The sequence below is a fragment of the Hemiscyllium ocellatum genome, chromosome 18, assembly GCF_020745735.1.
Source record: "Hemiscyllium ocellatum isolate sHemOce1 chromosome 18, sHemOce1.pat.X.cur, whole genome shotgun sequence".
Lineage (NCBI taxonomy): Eukaryota > Metazoa > Chordata > Chondrichthyes > Orectolobiformes > Hemiscylliidae > Hemiscyllium > Hemiscyllium ocellatum.
In genome coordinates, this window is record NC_083418.1 from 9740683 (window position 1) to 9758038 (window position 17356).

At 48.2% G+C, this 17356-nt stretch overlaps 1 protein-coding gene across 1 annotated transcript in view; it reads right to left on the reverse strand.

Annotated features, from left to right (window-relative positions):
• Window positions 1-17356, reverse strand: part of LOC132824336 (myosin-binding protein C, cardiac-type-like) — an 80179-nt gene that overhangs the window by 36021 nt on the left and 26802 nt on the right. The window contains exons 12-19 of the mRNA XM_060838690.1: window positions 17062-17186; window positions 16299-16404; window positions 14028-14194; window positions 8183-8348; window positions 6271-6377; window positions 4577-4606; window positions 3121-3260; window positions 1862-2021 (exon numbers count right to left, since the gene is read on the reverse strand). Coding sequence (XP_060694673.1) covers window positions 1862-2021; window positions 3121-3260; window positions 4577-4606; window positions 6271-6377; window positions 8183-8348; window positions 14028-14194; window positions 16299-16404; window positions 17062-17186 — 1001 coding nt within the window. The remainder of the gene's footprint in view (window positions 1-1861; window positions 2022-3120; window positions 3261-4576; window positions 4607-6270; window positions 6378-8182; window positions 8349-14027; window positions 14195-16298; window positions 16405-17061; window positions 17187-17356) is intronic.

Below are 17356 nucleotides of genomic sequence, written 5' to 3' on the forward strand. Positions count from 1 at the left end.
ATGTAGGGGAATGGGTCTGGGTGGGGTAGCTCTTCGGAGGGTCGATGTGGACTTGTTGGGCCGAAGGGCCTGTTTCCACAGTGTAACTAATCTAATCTACCTCATGAGAAGATGGTGGTGATCTGCCTTCTTGAACCGCCACAATGCTGTTGGAGAAGGAATTCAAGGATTTAGACCCAGCGACAGTGACTGTGATATGTTCTGACCTTTGGGAAAATTAGGATGACATGCTGAGGATTCACACACCACCATATGGTATGGGCTGTCAGAGTTTGAGGATGCTGGGACTTTGGAATTTAACAGCATGTCTGTAAGTAACACACTGGTCTTCACTCACTCTCCTCATTCCTTACTTCCCTCTCCTGCCCAGTCCCTCCTCCAAGCTCTCACCCCTGTCTGTTCTCCTCCTGCGGTTATGGCCCAACCCATCAGATTATCACCAATCTCTGTGATCCTCTCCAGGCCTGCACAACTCTCCAAGATCCCTGTCCTCTTCCTACACTGGTCTCTTTCACGTTCCTGATTTTAATTGCTACACTGTCTGTGGCTGTGACATCAGTTGCTTGGGCCTTCAGCTCTGGAACTCCCTCGCTCATCTCTCCTACGCTCTACCTCGCCTCCCTCAGGGACCAAGCTTTTAATCAGCTGACCCTAACTCCTTCCTTATGTGGTTCAGTCATGTAGCTTGACAGCGGCTTTTGGGATGATGCGTTTGTGTGAGGGAGCGTTCCGTTATCAGGAACTGGTCTGAGTACTGCACTCAGTGATGAACCCAATCACCTTACATTAATGTGATAACAATTTGGCAATTTGGATTTTAAAATTTATGTAAAATAGATCTGTGTAAAAGACACCAATTCCAAGAAGGTATGTGATTTAAGCGTCCAATATCTGTGGGGTTAATGGCTGAAGTTTAAGAAAACACACCCGCTTTCTTTGGATTCTATCCCGAACCAGTTTCAGTTCACCTGAGCATTAAGGAAGAGCAGTTTGTGCAAACTCGTTTGGTTCAAGCTGTGAGGGTGTATGTAGAGTTTTCAAGCTATCGAAACTGGAAAGGGGTCTCTCGTTCATCAAACCTACAAAAGAGTCAGTTAAGAAGGTAAAGAGTGAAGTTAAGAGTGACCCTATAATGGTCACCACATCATAGGAAGGATATGGAGCTTTGGAGAGGGCACAGAAGAGAATTACCGGTGGATTAGAAGGTATTAGAGATTAGAAAAACTCAGCTTGTCTTCTCTGAAGTGGCAGAGGCTATGGGGAGACTTGAAAGAAGTCGATAAGCTGGTGAGATGCATAGATAGGGTTGATGGTCAGAATCCTTTTCCCAGAGATGAAATGTCTAAAACTAGGGGGCATGCATTCAAGATGAGAGGCGGAAAGTTCAAAGGAGATGTGAGGGGAAAGTTTTTTGACACAGAGGGAGTGGCAGGAGTATGGAACACACTGCCAGGGGTGGCTGTAGAGGCAGATGCAATAGGGATGTTTAAGGGAATGTGCAAGGGAAGAAGGGATATGGACCAAGGGCAGGCAGAAAAGATTAGTTTAACTTGGCATCATGTTTGGCACAACATAGTGGGCGAAATGGCCCACTCTGCGCTGGACTGTACAATGTTCAATGACACTCCACTTAGCATGAGTATCTGCAAAGAATATTGCTGGGGTAAAAGTCGAAACTTTGTTTTACTGTTTATGTTAAGATCTTTCAAAACTGTTGTAAATCTATATATGACTTTTTAAAATTTCTTTTATCTATCAAGCCAGGTTTCACTTTGGGATCTGGCTCATCCAGTGAAAAATTAACATGATAACATCATCCAATGACTGCCTCCAGGCTATGGTTCAAGTCTCACATACTCACCAACGACTTTTACAGTGATATCGGCTCGATCTTCCCCTGCCGGGTTCTTCACTAGGACGGTGTAGACACCCTGATCACATCTCTCTGCTCCCTCCATGATGAACAAACAGTGGTCAGGGTGTTTCTCAATGTGGACACGGCCATCCAGCTCTGTGATCACCTGTCCATGGCAACACAGTCAGAGTTACACCCCGACTAGCACCTGCATTGAGACCCATCTCGGACCTTCACCCGAAGCTACCCATCATCCTTGTGTTGGTGCCTACAACAGCATCCCATCTTATGGAGTTCACTAGACTAAACCAACCAGCTTACTTTGAGGGTAGAGCGATGATGGTCCAGTCATCGGGTGTTTGTGGTTCTTCAGTGGTAACCTCACATAACATTCAGAGATTAATTATGAACACGTCAACTCTCACCTCTATCCCCAAGTGCTTCAACATGGCGATGAGGGATTGCCAGTGAGTGGGGCAAGAAAGAACGTGGAATCCAAGGCAAAGTGACGGGTTGGCCCCATTGGAGGAAGCAAAGAAGAATGTTCAATAGCGTTTTTGTGTTTGGGAGTCTGTTTCCAGTAGGGTTCCATAGGGCTCAGTACTGGATCAGTACTCTGCTGTTTGTGGTATGTGTTAATGATTTGCACTTAAATGTAGGAGTACGATGAAGAAGCTCATAGAGGATTTAAAAATAAGGTGCGTGTTTGATATTGAAGAAAACTGTAGCCTGCAGGAAATACAAATGGAGTTGTCAGGTAAGTGGCAAAATAGTAAATGTAATTCAGTTACGGTACAAATATCTATTGTGGTATACTGAAGAGTGTACTTTACAATACAATAATGTTTTGTACATAGTATTTTAGAGTACACTGAATGACACTATAATATATGTACAACAGGTATTACTGTACATCAAGTACACAGTAAAACATTGATGGGTACACTGTATTAATGTGTACAATGTGTGTACAGTAACAGGCATTGCTGTGTACACAGTTTATGACTGTGTGTGGCATGTAAATGTCTGTGTGCCATATACATTGCTGTCTGTGAGTGTGTGGTGCAGTGTATATCTGTGTGTGTGTGTGTGTGTGTATGCGCGTGTGTGTGTGTGTGTGTGTGTGTGTGTGCGTGTGTGTGCGTGTGTAGGAGGAGGAGGGGCTATAGTCTATCATCAACCGACTTGGAATTTAGATTCTGATTCTCCAACGTCTGCCCCATTGGAAGATCCACAACCACCCTCCCCCCCCTCCCTGGTCCCACCTGGTCAGCCTTGGTCCAGATGACGGTAGGGACCGGGTCTCCAGTGATGGGCACATCTAGCCGGAGCTTGTTCCCAGCCACAACAATGATGGTGGCATCAGGAATCCTGCCCAAACAGTCCAGGTGGATTTTGGGGGGATCTGCAGAGTGCAGAAACATATTGTCTTAAACTCCTACAGGACCTTCATCCCCATCCCTGCAGCTTCTCTATCGCCATCCTTAACCCCAGCTCCCCCATCCCCACAGTTCCCCCATCCCATAGCTTCCCATCCCCATCCCCACAGCTTCCCATCCCCAGCCCCATAGCTCCTCCATCCCACAGTTCCCCCATCCCATAGCCCCACAGATCCCCCATCCCAATTCCTGCAGCCCCCCATCCCCATCCCGACAGCTCCCCATCCCCCACCCCACAGCTCCCCCACCCCCATCCCCACTGTTCCCCCTCCCTTGTCCCACAGCTCCCCCATCCCACAGCCCCACAGCTCCCCCATCTCCCATCCCAACAGCTCCCCATCCCACAGCCCCACAGCTGCCCTACCCCCATCCCCACAGCTCCCCCATGCCCCATCCCCACAGCTCCCCCGTCATAGTTCCACAGCTCCCCCATCCCGCTGCCCTGCCGCTCCCCATCCCCCATCCCCATAGCTCCCCTACCCCCATCCCCACAGCTCCCCTACCCCCATCCCCACAGCTCCCCCACCCTCATCCCCGCAGCTCCCCCACCCCCATCCCCGCAGCTCCCCTACCCCCATCCCCGCAGCTCCCCCACCCTCATCCCCGCAGCTCCCCCACCCCCATCCCCGCAGCTCCCCCACCCCCATCCCCGCAGCTCCCATACCCCCATCCCCGCAGCTCCCCTACCCCCATCCCCGCAGCTCCCCCACCCCCATCCCCGCAGCTCCCCCATCCCCATCCCCGCAGCTCCCATACCCCCATCCCCGCAGCTCCCATACCCCCATCCCCGCAGCTCCCCCACCCTCATCCCCGCAGCTCCCCTACCCCCATCCCCACAGCTCCCCTACCCCCATCCCCGCAGCTCCCCCACCCCCATCCACACAGCTCCCATACCCCCATCCCCGCAGCTCCCCCACCCCCATCCCCGCAGCTCCCATACCCCCATCCCCGCAGCTCCCCTACCCCCATCCCCGCAGCTCCCCTACCCCCATCCCCACAGCTCCCCTACCCCCATCCCCACAGCTCCCCCACCCCCATCCCCACAGCTGCCCCACCCCCATCCCCACAGCTGCCCCACCCCCATCCCCACAGCTCCCCCACCCCCATCCCTGCAGCTCCCCCACCCCCATCCCCACAGCTGCCCCACCCCCATCCCCACAGCTCCCCCACCCCCATCCCCACAGCTGCCCCACCCCCATCCCCACAGCTGCCCCACCCCCATCCCCACAGCTCCCCTACCCCCATCCCCGGGGTTATCATTTATCGGATTCAAAGTTCATACCTTGCCGGGGCACGTAGTCAATTTTAACCTCTGGTGTGATGAACAGAGAAAGAGAAAGGGTGGGGGGAAAGAGAATAAAACAACTTTAAAATTAAGTAATAAGAAAAACTTGCAATACTCTGTTCGCTTAGAAATGTTCACACGCCCCTTGACACAGCAGACAAAGTACAAGTCTGTGAATGGCCGATGTCAGATGGATTTATAAGTTAACATGGCAACACAGGATCATGAAAGGAGGAGTCACACCCAGAACTCCGAGTTCCAAGGCAGAGACACTACCCACTGCCTCACAGGTCTCTCTTGATCTGATACATAGATACTTTCTGAATCATCTTGTTCAGAGACTTTAGTATGTACCTCTTGAGCATATGGGACTGTATCCCAAACTTCCTGGTCAGAGGTAAGGACACTACCACTGAGCTACATGATCACCTTATCTGCAGAAAGGTACAGATGGAACAGTACAGCACAGTACAGGCCCTTCGGCCCTCGATGTTGTGTGTGCGTTTTATTCTACTCTAAGATCAAACCAACCTACATACCCTTCATTGTACTGTCTTCCATGTGCCTATCCAAGAGTCGCTTAAATGTCCCTAATGTCTCTGACTCTATTACCATCACTGGCAGAGCATTCCACACACCCACCACTGCTGAAAAATGTGTTGCTGGAAAAGTGCAGCAGGTCAGGCAGCATCCAAGGAGCAGGAGAATCGATGTTGCCTGACCTGCTGCGCTTTTCCAGCAACACATTTTACAGCTCTGATCTCCAGCATCTGCAGTCCTCACTTTCTCCTACACTCCCACCACTGTCTGTATAAAGAACCTACCTCTCACATCTCCCCTAAACCTTCCTCCAATCACCTCAGAATTATGCCCCCTCGTGATAGCCATTTCCACCCTGGGCAAAGGTCTCTGCCTATCCACTCTATCTATGCCTCTCATCACCTTGTACACTTCTGTCAAGTCACGTCTTATCCTTCTTTGCCGCAATGAGAAAAACCCCGACTAGGAGAAAATGAGGACTGCAGATGCTGGAGATCAGAGTCGAAGAGTGTGTTGCTGGAAAAGCTCAGCAGGTCAGGCAGCATCCAAACAGCAGGAGAATCGACGTTTTGGGACATCCCTGATCAAGGGCTTATGTCCAAAATGTCCATTCTCCCCCTCCTCGGACTCTGCCTGACTGGCTGTGCTTTTCCAGCACCACACACTCTGATCCTAGCTCCCTCAACCTCTCTTCATAAGACATGCCCTCCAGTCCAGACAGCATCCTGGTAAATCTCCTCTGCATCCTCTCTATAGCTTCCATATCCTGCCTATAATGAGGTGATGGGAACTCAACACAACACTAATGCCCATAGCTTAGAGGAAAATGATACATGTCAAGCAGCCATTGTCAACCCAAGCTGATTAATTCTAAAGCCCCATCTTCACCCCAATTAGTTTGTTCAAGGGCAATTGATGAGGAAACCCATTTCGTATGATTTGATTTACTCCTCAGTTGAGATCTCAAAATCAAGCAACAAAGCTAGTGAACAGTTTGGAATCATGAGGATTGAGCTGATACCATTCGATCCCCGGTAAGACTAGCACTGTCAGCGGATATCCATCATTCCAATGCAATTGCAATACACACTGTTACTCAGGATTCGTTGCACTGACAAATTTCCCGAAATCCATCTGATTCAGTTGCTTACCCAGGAAGTTCAGCTTGGCTGAGAGGTTGAAGGCAAAGCCATCAGGTACAAAGGTGTAATCACCTTCATCCTCAGGTCTCACATTGTCAATCACTAGTTTGTGGATTCTGAGGAATGCAAACAGAACAGAGTGAGAGTCTGGTAGTAATACAACAATACTGCAAACCTATGGGGAAACATAGAAGCAAAGGAGGAGTCTTGGTGATTCAGGATGAAAGAATAAGGAGAGGAAACTAATGAGAAGGAAACAAGGCAATATGTTATTTATGGGTAGCCATGATGTGAAGGTGCCAGTGTTAGACTGGGGTGGAACCCAACAGGTTTATTTGGAAGCACTAGCTTTCGGGGCACTGCTCCTTCATCAGGTAGCTACCTGGTGTTGGGTGGTTTTTAACTTTATTTCGGGGTGGAATTAGGAAATAAAAAGTAGACTTTAAGACTTATGTGTAGGAGTTGGGTCCTTTGTTGTTTGTCATTTATATAAACGGCATGGACCTGGTTAGTACATTTGCAGATGACACCAAAGTAGTGGTATAGTGGACAGTGAGGAAGGTTATCTAATACCGCAATGGGATCTTGATCAATTGGGCCAATGGGCCGAGAAGTTTAATTTAGATAAATGCGAGTTGTTGTACTTTGGTAAGACAAACAAGCACAGGACTTAGAGTTAATGGTAGGGCTCTGGGTAGTGTTGTCAACCAGACAGACCCCGGGTTCAGGTACATAGTTCTTTGAAAGTTGTATCAGATAGGGTGGTAAAGACAACAGTTGGCATGTTTGCCTTCATTGCACAGAGTATAAGAGCTGGGACATGTTGTTGTGGTTGTACAGGACATTGGTGAGGCCACTTTTAAAGTATTGCGTACTGTTCTGGTCACCCTGCTCCTGGTCGCACTTTCTCCTGGCATATAGGAAGGATATTATTTAATTAGAAAGGGTGCAGAAAATATTTACCAGGATGTTTCTGGGATTGGAAGGTTTGAGTTGTAAGGAAAGGCTGGATAGGCTGGACTTTTTTCTTTGGAGCAGAGGAGCTTGAGGGATAGTCTATTATAAAATCATGAGGCCCTAGATAAGCTGAATACCAAGGTTTTTTTCCCTAGCTATAGGCAGTTCAACACTAGGGGGCATATTTTTAAGCTGAAAATGTGTTGCTGGAAAAGCGCAGCAGATCAGGCAGCATCCAAGGAGCAGGAGAAGAAGGGCTGAATTCCTGAAGAAGGGCTCATGCCCGAAACGTCGATTCTCCTGCTCCTTGGATGCTGCCTGACCCGCTGCGCTTTTCCAGCAACACATTTTCAGCTCTGATCTCCAGTATCTGCAGTCCTCACTTTCTCCTGGCATATTTTTAAGGAAAAGAAATATTTAAAGGGACCAAAGGGGCAAATTCTTTTACACAGAGGATGGTTTGTATGTGAAATGAACTGCCAGAGGAAGTGGCAGATGCAGGTACAATTACAACATTTAAAAGACATTTAGACAGCTACATAAATAGGAAAGGTTTCGAGGGATATGGGCCTAATTCAGGTACGTGGGACTAGTTTAATTTGGGTCTGTTTCCGTGCTGTTTGCCTCTATGACCAGATGGAATACGCCCAAGGATTTTAATGGAAGTGGGAATGAGGACTACAAAGGCACTGGTCATAAGCTTTCAATCTTCCCAAAACTCACGGGAGGTGCCAGAGGACTGGAGAAGTATAAACATTACACCCTTGTTCAAGAAAGGTTGGAAGGATAAACTCAGTAATCTATAGATCAGTCTGTTTTACTTCAGTGGTAGGTAATCCTCCAGAAACAAGATCTGAGGGCAAAATTTAATGATGCCAAACCCACAAGACCAGTCACCGAACTGACCAGATATCGATGCCAGCCACTCTTGATCTGAGCTCTTGACATAGCCACAATGGTTTACCTGCCAATGTGTGTGATTTGCATTCTGTTATTGGGAATGACCTCCACACCATTCTTAAACCAGGTCCCTTTGACTTTGTCATCAGACACCTCACACTTGAAGACGGCCTGTTCCTCAGCCTTCACCGTCAAATCTGCAATATCCTGATAAACTTCCAGCTGTTTCTCTGCAGGGACAGGAGAACACATGAGAGTATAACCAAGTGGAGTTCATCCACGCATACCACAAAGATCAGTGGTCCCAGAGTTGATCTTACAGGAACATCACTGTATCCTCCCCTGCAGTCTGAAAATAAACCCTTCACCCCAAAACTCCTAGCCCATAGTTCATCCAGAATCCCTGCTGCTACAATCCCTTTAATCCCATGGCTTTAATTTGTGAACAAGTCTGCCGTGAACTTACAAGGAAGGTCAGAGCACCAGCCATTTCACCACCCTTACTGACCTCACTCAGCTCAGAGGTCATCCATCTGCAATGGTTCATTTTTGATGACCACTATTCTTACAGGTCTCTCAAGTTGATCCATTTTTATCAGCTCCAATATGTCCCCTTCATTATATCATGTTATCAGCTCCCCTTCATGTCCCCTTCCTCCAGTAATGGAACGGCATAGGTTAGATGGGCATCAGGTTATTTTCACAGGTCAGCGCAGCATCGAGGGCTGAAGGGCTGTAATGTTCTATATTCTATTTGGGAAACATCCCCTTTTCCAATGAAGATGGATGCAAGGGACTCACTTCCTGTAGGGCTACTTCCTCTGGCTCTACAACAATATTTCTAAGCCCATCTCACCCACCTCCAAGTACCTTAAATATATTAAATGACCTCTCTGCTCCCCAATATGTGAGCCACTAATCTACCTGAGACATTTTCCCCTTTGTTAGGCCTCATTCTCCAGTCAGCTTGGTTACTATGACGAAGCCAGTGATTTTTAGAAATCTCTCTTTGTTCTGATTTTAAACTTTCTGGCAGCGAAATCCAACTCTTCACCATCCTGTGCCCAAGTGTCATTGTTCTTCTGGCGAGGCCTCTGTCAGTCATGTTTGCTGTTAGCTGGGCCGGATGCCCTCTTTGCCTCTGATGCTCATCTTCATGCAGTGGGGTTATAGCTGGAAGCACGTAGTTCAGGAGACTGGTCATTCTGGAGTTCAACCTGCTCCAGCTCTGAACCTTACGTGGCTGAACAAGCATTCAGCAGTTACACGGACCCTTATTACATGCCCAAAGTATTTATGTACTTAAACAACTTTCCTAAGCATTACTGAAATCAGAACAGGAAAAGGCCATTCAGCCCTGTGAGCCCACTCCACCATTCAATGGGGACCATGGTTCACCTTCTCCCGCTGCGCCATTTCCCTACACTACCCCCATATCCGCTGAGATCAATTGCCATTGGACTCGAACACACTCAGTGACACATCCTCCACAGGCCTCTGTGGCAAAGGATGCAAAGAATCAGTCCCTATCTGAGAGAAGAGATTTCTCCTCATTTTAATCCAAAATAGCATGCCCCTCATGTTGAACCTCTGTCCCCAGATCCTAGGTCCCCCTCCCCCATTCTCTTCAGTCAGGAGGAAACATTTTTCTTGTATCTATCCTGTCGAGCCCTGTATCTATCCTGTATCTTCAAAGCACTAGAGAATACAGGGCCAGTATCCTCAGTGTCCCATCATAAGTCCATCTCACCATCTCAGAAACTTGCCTTTTGCTGTGACGGTGGAATTGTTTCAGGGTTTCTAGCATTGTTTAAAGTCACTGAAACTACTGAAGGGAGTGTTGTAACATGCCCGCACTTAAAGGATTTCCTCAAAAAAACCAGGCAGATGTGCAGTTACCTGAGTGAAAGAGTGTTGCTGGAGAACCTTCCAGACCAGGAGTGTTTGGTTAAAACTCTACAGATCAGTAAAAGACTGAGAAAGTCTAAGCTCTCACTTGTGTGAGTGGTTAAGAGAAAAGACTTCACAGCTCACAGGACTGGCACTCAGAAGAAGCTATGAAGTCGAACCGACAGTTTTGATAGTGAAGGAATTTCTTTGTAATTAATCAACGTGCAAAGTGATGGCGTTGGACTGGAGATTTTGTTTTTCTGGATTTTCAAATCTTTCAATCTTTGATAGCTTGGTTCGTTTTATGTTATTTTTGTTTTGTTAAAACCAAAACTGCAGATCGATGCGCTTGTACTTTAGTGAGAGACCTTCAGTTAAATTTAATGAGAAGATCCATCAAGCTAAATTTCATTCTGGGATCTAACTTGTCCAGTCATACTATCAGCTGGAATTATAATAATGTGAGATTTAGATTGTTGTGAGATGTAGGATCTGAATGTCAGATTTGGAGTCTGATTAATATTTTGTTGTTTGAGTTGTGATTGTATTGACCAGTGTGTGAGGTTTAATAAGTGAGTCACTTGAAAATGCATTAACTGACCTTGCAATATCATTAAATGTCTTGTGGCACTGCATCTAGGTCTTCAGGAAACCTTGTAATCAGCTCCATCTTTGTTGGGTTATTGCTGTCTTGGCCCCAGGTTAAAGTTCATTCTCAGACTGAACTCCAGCACCAATTCCAGTCCAAATTCATTTCGCCTCTCCAAGGTGTGATGAAGTTTAAGAAGTGCTGGCTTGTTTGCGTACAGTTATGGTCACCACATTACCAAAAGGATGTGGATGCTTTGGAAAGGGTGCAGAGGAGGTTCACCAGGATGTTGCCTGGTACGGAGGGTGCTAGCTATGAGGAGAGGTTGAGTAGATTAGGATGATTTTCATTAGAAAGACGGACGTTGAGAGGGGACTTGATTGAGGCCTACAAAATCATGAGAGGTGTAGACAGGGTGGATAGCAAGAAATGTTTTCCCAGAGTGGGGAACTCAATTATTAGGGGTCACAAGTTCAAAGTGAGAGGAAAACTTTAAGGAATATGATGCCAGCAGAGGTGGTAGAGGCAGGAACGATAGCATCATTGAAGGTGTATCTAGACAGATACATGAATGGGCAGGGAGCAGAGAGATACAGATCCTTAGAAAATAGGCAACAGGTTTAGTTAGAGGATCTGGATCGGTGTAGGCTTGGAGGGCCGAAGGGCCTGTTCCTGTGCTGTAATTTTCTTTGTTCTTTGTTTGGAGTTGTGTTTGCAATCGGGGTATTGTCTCCACCAGAGGCTACAGGTTAACTCGAGAGCATGATGCTACTCCTGCTTCTGGGTGTTAGTGGATATTTTGGCTTACTTATTCAGAAAATCCCATTTTTGGATTCCTTCCCCATGCACATCATTTTAAATTTATGGGAGAAAGTAAGGACTGCAAATGCTGGAGATCAGAGTTGAGAGTATGGCGCTGGAAAAGCACAGCCGGTCAGGCAGCATCCAAGGAGCAGGAGAATCAACATTTCGGACATAAGCTCTTCATCAGGAATGTGGTGGGGGCCCAAGGGTGCTAAGAGATAAATGGGAGGAGGGATGGGGCTGGAGGGACAGTAGCTGGGAATGTGGTAGGTAGATGAAGGTGGGAGTTGATGGTGATAGGTAGGAGCAGAGGGTGGAGTGCATAGGTGGGAAGGAAGATGGGCAGTTCAAGAGGGTGGTGCCGAGTTGGAAGGTTGGATCTGGGATAAGATGGGGGGAGGGGAGATGAGGAAACTGGTGAAAACCACATTGATCCCATGCGTTTGGAGGGTCCCAAGGTGGAAGAGGAGGCATTCTTCCTCCAGGTGTCGGGGGGCTAGGATTTGGCAGTGGATAAGGCCCAGGCAGAGTGGGAGGGAGAGTCGGGGTTGATTGGTGCATGTGTCCCAGAGACATTCTCTGAAACGCACCGCAAGTTGGTGTTCTGTCTCCCCAATGTAGAGGACAACACATTTAGAGCAACAGACACAGTAGACGACGTGTGTGGAGGTGCAGGAAAATCTCTGCTGGATGTGGAAGGATCCTTTGGGGCCTTGGATGGAGATGAGAGGGGGGGAGGTGTGGGTGCAGGGTTTACACCTCTTGCGGTGGAAGGAGAAGGTGCTGGGAGTGGAGGATGGTTTGGTGGGGGGCATTGACCTAATGAGGGAGTCACGGAGGAAATAATCTCTGCAGAACACTGATAGGGGTGGGGAGGGAAATATATCCCCGGTGGTGGGGTCTGTTTGGAGGTGGTGGAAATGGCAGAGGATAATGTGTTGTATCCGGAGATTAGTGGGTAGAAGGTGAGGACCAGGGTGGGGGGGGTTCTGTCCTGTCCTTGTTGCATCTGGAGGGGTGGGGTTCAACGACAGAGGTGCGGGAAATGGAAGAGAGACACTGGAGGGCATTGCTGATCATGTGGGTGGGGAGATTGCAGTCCTTGAGGCCATCTCTAATGTTCTGGAGTGGAATTGGTCCTCCTGGGAGCAGATATGGCAGAGGTGGATGAATTAGGAATAAGGGATTGTGTTTTTATAGAAGGTGGGATGGGTGGAGGTGTAGTCCAGGTAGTTGTTGGTGAATTTGAACTAGATGTCCGTTTTGGCGTAGGTGGACGAATTGGGAGTAAGGGACGTCTACTTCAAAGCCACCGACTCCCCACCCCTATCTGCGATCCTCTGAGACTGTTCCCTCTGCATCTCCCTTGTCAGGTCCATGTCCACCACCAACCCACCCTCCATTGCAAGAGGTGTAAAACCTGCACCCACCACCCCCAGCCCCCACCCCTCCACACCTCCGTCCAAGACGCCACAGGATCCTTCCACATTCGGCAGAGATTTTCCTGCACACCCAAACACCTCATCTACTGTGTCCGTTGCTCTCGAAGTGGTCTCCTCTACATTGGGGAGACAGGACATCAACTTACGGAACGTTTCAGAGAACATCTCTGGGACACATGCACCAAATAACTCCACTGCCCTGTGGCCGAACACCTCCACTCCCCCTCCCACTCCACCAAGGCCATGCAAGTCCTGGACATCGTCTATCACCAAATCTGAGCCAGTCAACACCTGGAGGAAGAACACTTCATCTTCCACCTTGGACTTTTCCAACCACACGGGATCAACGTTGATTTCACCAGTTTACTCATCTCCCCTCCCCCCCATCCTATCCCAGATCCAACCCGCTAACTCAGCACCACCCTCTTGAACTGTCTGACCTGTCCATCTTCCTTCCCAACTATCTGCTCCACCCTCCACTCTGACCTATCACCATCAACCCCCGCTTTCATTGCATTCCCAGCTACCATCCCCCCCAGCCCCACCACCCTCCCATTTATCTCTCAGTCCCCTCAGGCCCGCACCACATTGCTGATGAAGGGCTTTTGCCCGAAACGTCGATTCTCCTGCTCCTCGGATGCTGCCTGACCTGCTGTGCTTTTCCAGCGCCACACTCTTTGATGTTAAATTTACACACACTTGTTCTTGTTCCTTTTACAAACTGGAACAGTTTCTCCCGATTCACTCTTATGTTGATCTAATGATTTGATTTACGAATCAAAGCCCCAATCACTGGGCTGGGTTTGTCAATCTGGACTGTGACTAACCCGACCCTACGTAAGTCAGAGACGCTGCATTAAGAAATGGGAAACATCAATGAAGGGGCAGAGGGGGCTGCACATCTGACCCACGTTGTCCCAAACTCGGACCTGTTCACATGTTACCAGGACCGACAGTCCACTGTCAGTTTAAGAAGACCAGTTTACTCAGGAGATGCCAATCCATGGTCGTCCATAGCTGATGGAGGAAGGGTGTGGGGGAGGGGAATGTTTGAGACAGTATGAGGAGAAGTGGACTGAGTGGATCCAGCAACCCCCACAACTCCCCCCTCCCCCCTCCCCCCCAACCCCCCCCACACCTCCCCGGCCCCCCCCACCCCCCACCTCACTTTCTCCTCCTGTTACCTTGGACAAGGAGCTCAGCCACAGACTGGTCTCCGTTGGTTTTGGCAGTGTAGTGACCAGCATCCTCTTTGGTAGCCTCATTGATGAACAGAACGTGCTTTTTGCCATCTTTTTTGAAGCGGTACTTGAACGTCTCCTCTCGTCTCAGCTCCTGGCCGTTGCGTTCCCTGCGTACAAAATAAAACGTCATGACAACATCATGTAAGCCACCAAACCCCTGGATGCTGCTTTTCCCCACAATACCCTACACTGCCGCCATCAATAGGTAATCAAAGGAACACAGGGAATTGCATCACTGGAAACTGAGGAAAACTAGGTCCAAGCCAATTTTCCAAGGACTTCAGGGCAACAAAAGGGGATGTTCACAAGGGCATGGAACACAAGTCAGGGGTGCTATAGGACGGCATGCAGAGGCATCTCTAATCACCAGGAACCTGGAAGGAGACTTACTGGCAACTTCTCCAGAGTAACTAGGGAGAGGCCATGAAGATTGTCCAGCCAGAAATGCCCATACCCTTGGAAATATTGTTTAATGCCGAGGTGATGGAGTTCCCGAGTCAGTTACAGCAGTGAATTAGATCGTAGCTGATCTGCATTGTAACTCAATATTCCCACTGCTGCATCTTATTTCTTGCACAACAGAGATCTCGGTACAGGAGATCATTTAGCAATTCAAATCCACCCGTCATTTCACCTGGATATGTTTGATGAGTGATCTAACTCCTCATCACTGAACAGTTAACAAAAACCCCTCAATCTCCGATTTCCAATCAACAACGGATTTCACATCAACTGTTCCCTAATTTCAATCCTGTAAGGTGTTGACTTTTGTACTCTCTCCCCAACCAGCAGAAACTGTTACCATTAATAGCTTAAACATTCCTAATGGTCTTCCACCCCTTAAACCTTGTAAATGCCAGAAGCAAGAGATCATCTTATTTAATCGCTCCTAATTTAACCATTTGACTGCTGGGTTTCATTCCAATAAATCTGCACTGCTCTCCCTCACATGCTAATATCCTGCAAAGGTGTGGAGCCCACAGCAGCTCTCAGTGACTGCAAAAGTGGGCTAAGCAGGGCTATCTATAGCTGAACCATGGTGTCCAGCCCTGGTGGAGATACTTAATACCTCTCTCACCACAGATGAGGTTCCAGCTGACTGGACGGTAGCTAATGTGGGTCCTTTGTCAAGAAGGGTAGCAGGGATAGGCCAGGTAATTTAGGTTACCTGGATATCACTAGCAGGGAAATTATTGGAAAAGGTGCTTAGGAACAGGATTAATCAATACTTGGAAGGCAGGGAATGGTCAGGGAAAGTCAGCAAGGATTCATTAGAGGGTCATCCAATCTGATAAATTTAATTGAGGTTTTTAAAAGCTAAGTATATTAGTGAGGGTAATGTGGTTTGCTGTGGTTTACATTGACTGCAGTAAAAAACTACTTGGACAGCCGCTCCGAAAGGGAAGAGCTCCATGGGATCCGAGACAAGTTGGTAAACCCGATCCATAAATCGGCTTCACCTGTGAGGGAGCTGGATCAGTGTGCATGTGTGACAAGATACTGGCCTCTGTGGAGTGATTTCATAGACCAACTGCAGGTAAATGGGATCAGTGTGGTTTGAGATTTGTGCCAAATGTCTGTTTCTATGCTGTATGATATCATTAGCTGTTCACCGAATCTGACTGATTACTCCTCACGCTGCTTTCGCTTGTTCACAGAAAACTAACTCTCACACATTCAAGAAATTCACTGCCTGCCTGACATTTGAAAGCTTAATCCAACCCCTACAGAAGATAAAATTTTCATTACAATTTCTCTGCTTTTGCTACATGTTTGTCTAGCCTTTGCATTTATCCAACCTAGCACTTCACAATCACCCCCAACAGTGGGGAGGCCCGAGACCCACTCTCATTACTAGGCCATTTATAATTTACATAAACGATTAGGAAAATGATAATTAAGATGATGGCAGAGATCATGCTAACTGGCTGTAGTTTTCTGCCTTCCTCCCTCTGTTTAAGTCTGTCACACATCAGTGAAATGAGTAAATGTCTAGTTGTACCGCACTTGGCACAGTGTGATGGGTTAGTAGGAGCTGAAGCAGCAGTCTATGTCTTGCCCACATTACAGTGTGATGGGTTCATAATGTCCAACATGCGTGCTCTCACTAACATGAGGTTGTTTTATAATGTCCAGCTGTAGCATGGATTTGTAACATATAGTTGTTTGTATTACAGGGTTTACTATGTCTGGATTTAGTATGCCACTTACCACTTGACCAGAGCCCCTTCCTCAGACACTTCGAGCTCAAACTCCACTCTCTCACCCACCATTGCCACTTGATCCTCGAGGGGGTGAGTAATCAACACTGGGGGCTCTGTCATGGTAAAGAACAGGCAGTTAGTATGGGCACACAGCCACTCATCTGTGAAGGCCCCTCTGCATCAATAATGGCATCTACCCTTTAGAGATGGCCCCTTGTCCTCGCCTCGGCGTGCCTCCGAAACAGTGACAGTCCCTCTGACAGCTCAATGCCCCTTCCCCCTCATTGATGGTCCCTATGAAAGAGTGAGGGCCCCTCTGACAGAGTGACGGTTCCTCCCCCTCACTAAGGGTCTCTCTGACAGAGTGACGGTTCCTCCCCCTCACTGAGGGCCCCTCAGACAGTGACGGTTCCTCCCCCTCAGTACATTGATCTTCCCTCTAGGGAAGGCTACATCCTCAGGGTAAAGGTCAGCGTAGGGGCAAGGGTGCAATCATGGAGAGTGTTTCTGATGGGGGTCAGGTTGAGGGTCGTGGGTGGATTTGTGGAGGCTCTGGTTTTATTTGGAGTCAGGAGTAAAGTCTATGCTGGGGTCAGGTTTGGGTCAGGTTGAGGGTCAAGATGGGGTCAGGCTTGTGGGCAAGGGCCTGGGGTGATTTGGGGTTGGTTGGTTGGGGTGATCTGGGCTGGTGGGGGGGGGGGGGAGTTGGGTGGCAGGTAAGGGGAATGTTGGGGAAGGTGCAGTCGGGGAGTCAGGGACTCTGACAGTACCTCTGACGAAGAGCTCTGTGATGGTCTTCTCATCTCCCAGCACACACTGGTAAGCTGCATCGTCAGCCAGTGAGCAGTGGTTAATCGTCAGCATCCGTTTGTTCCCAATGTTCTCAAAGATAAACCTGACGGCACAAATTAAACCGATCAACAACCCTGTACCCCAGTGCATCCTCACACGAAAATATCCCACCGCCCTCAAATAATCCCACCTACAAATACTCCAACATCCTCAACTAACCCCACCTACAAAATAACCATCAACCTCAAATAACACCTCCAAATACCCCACCAC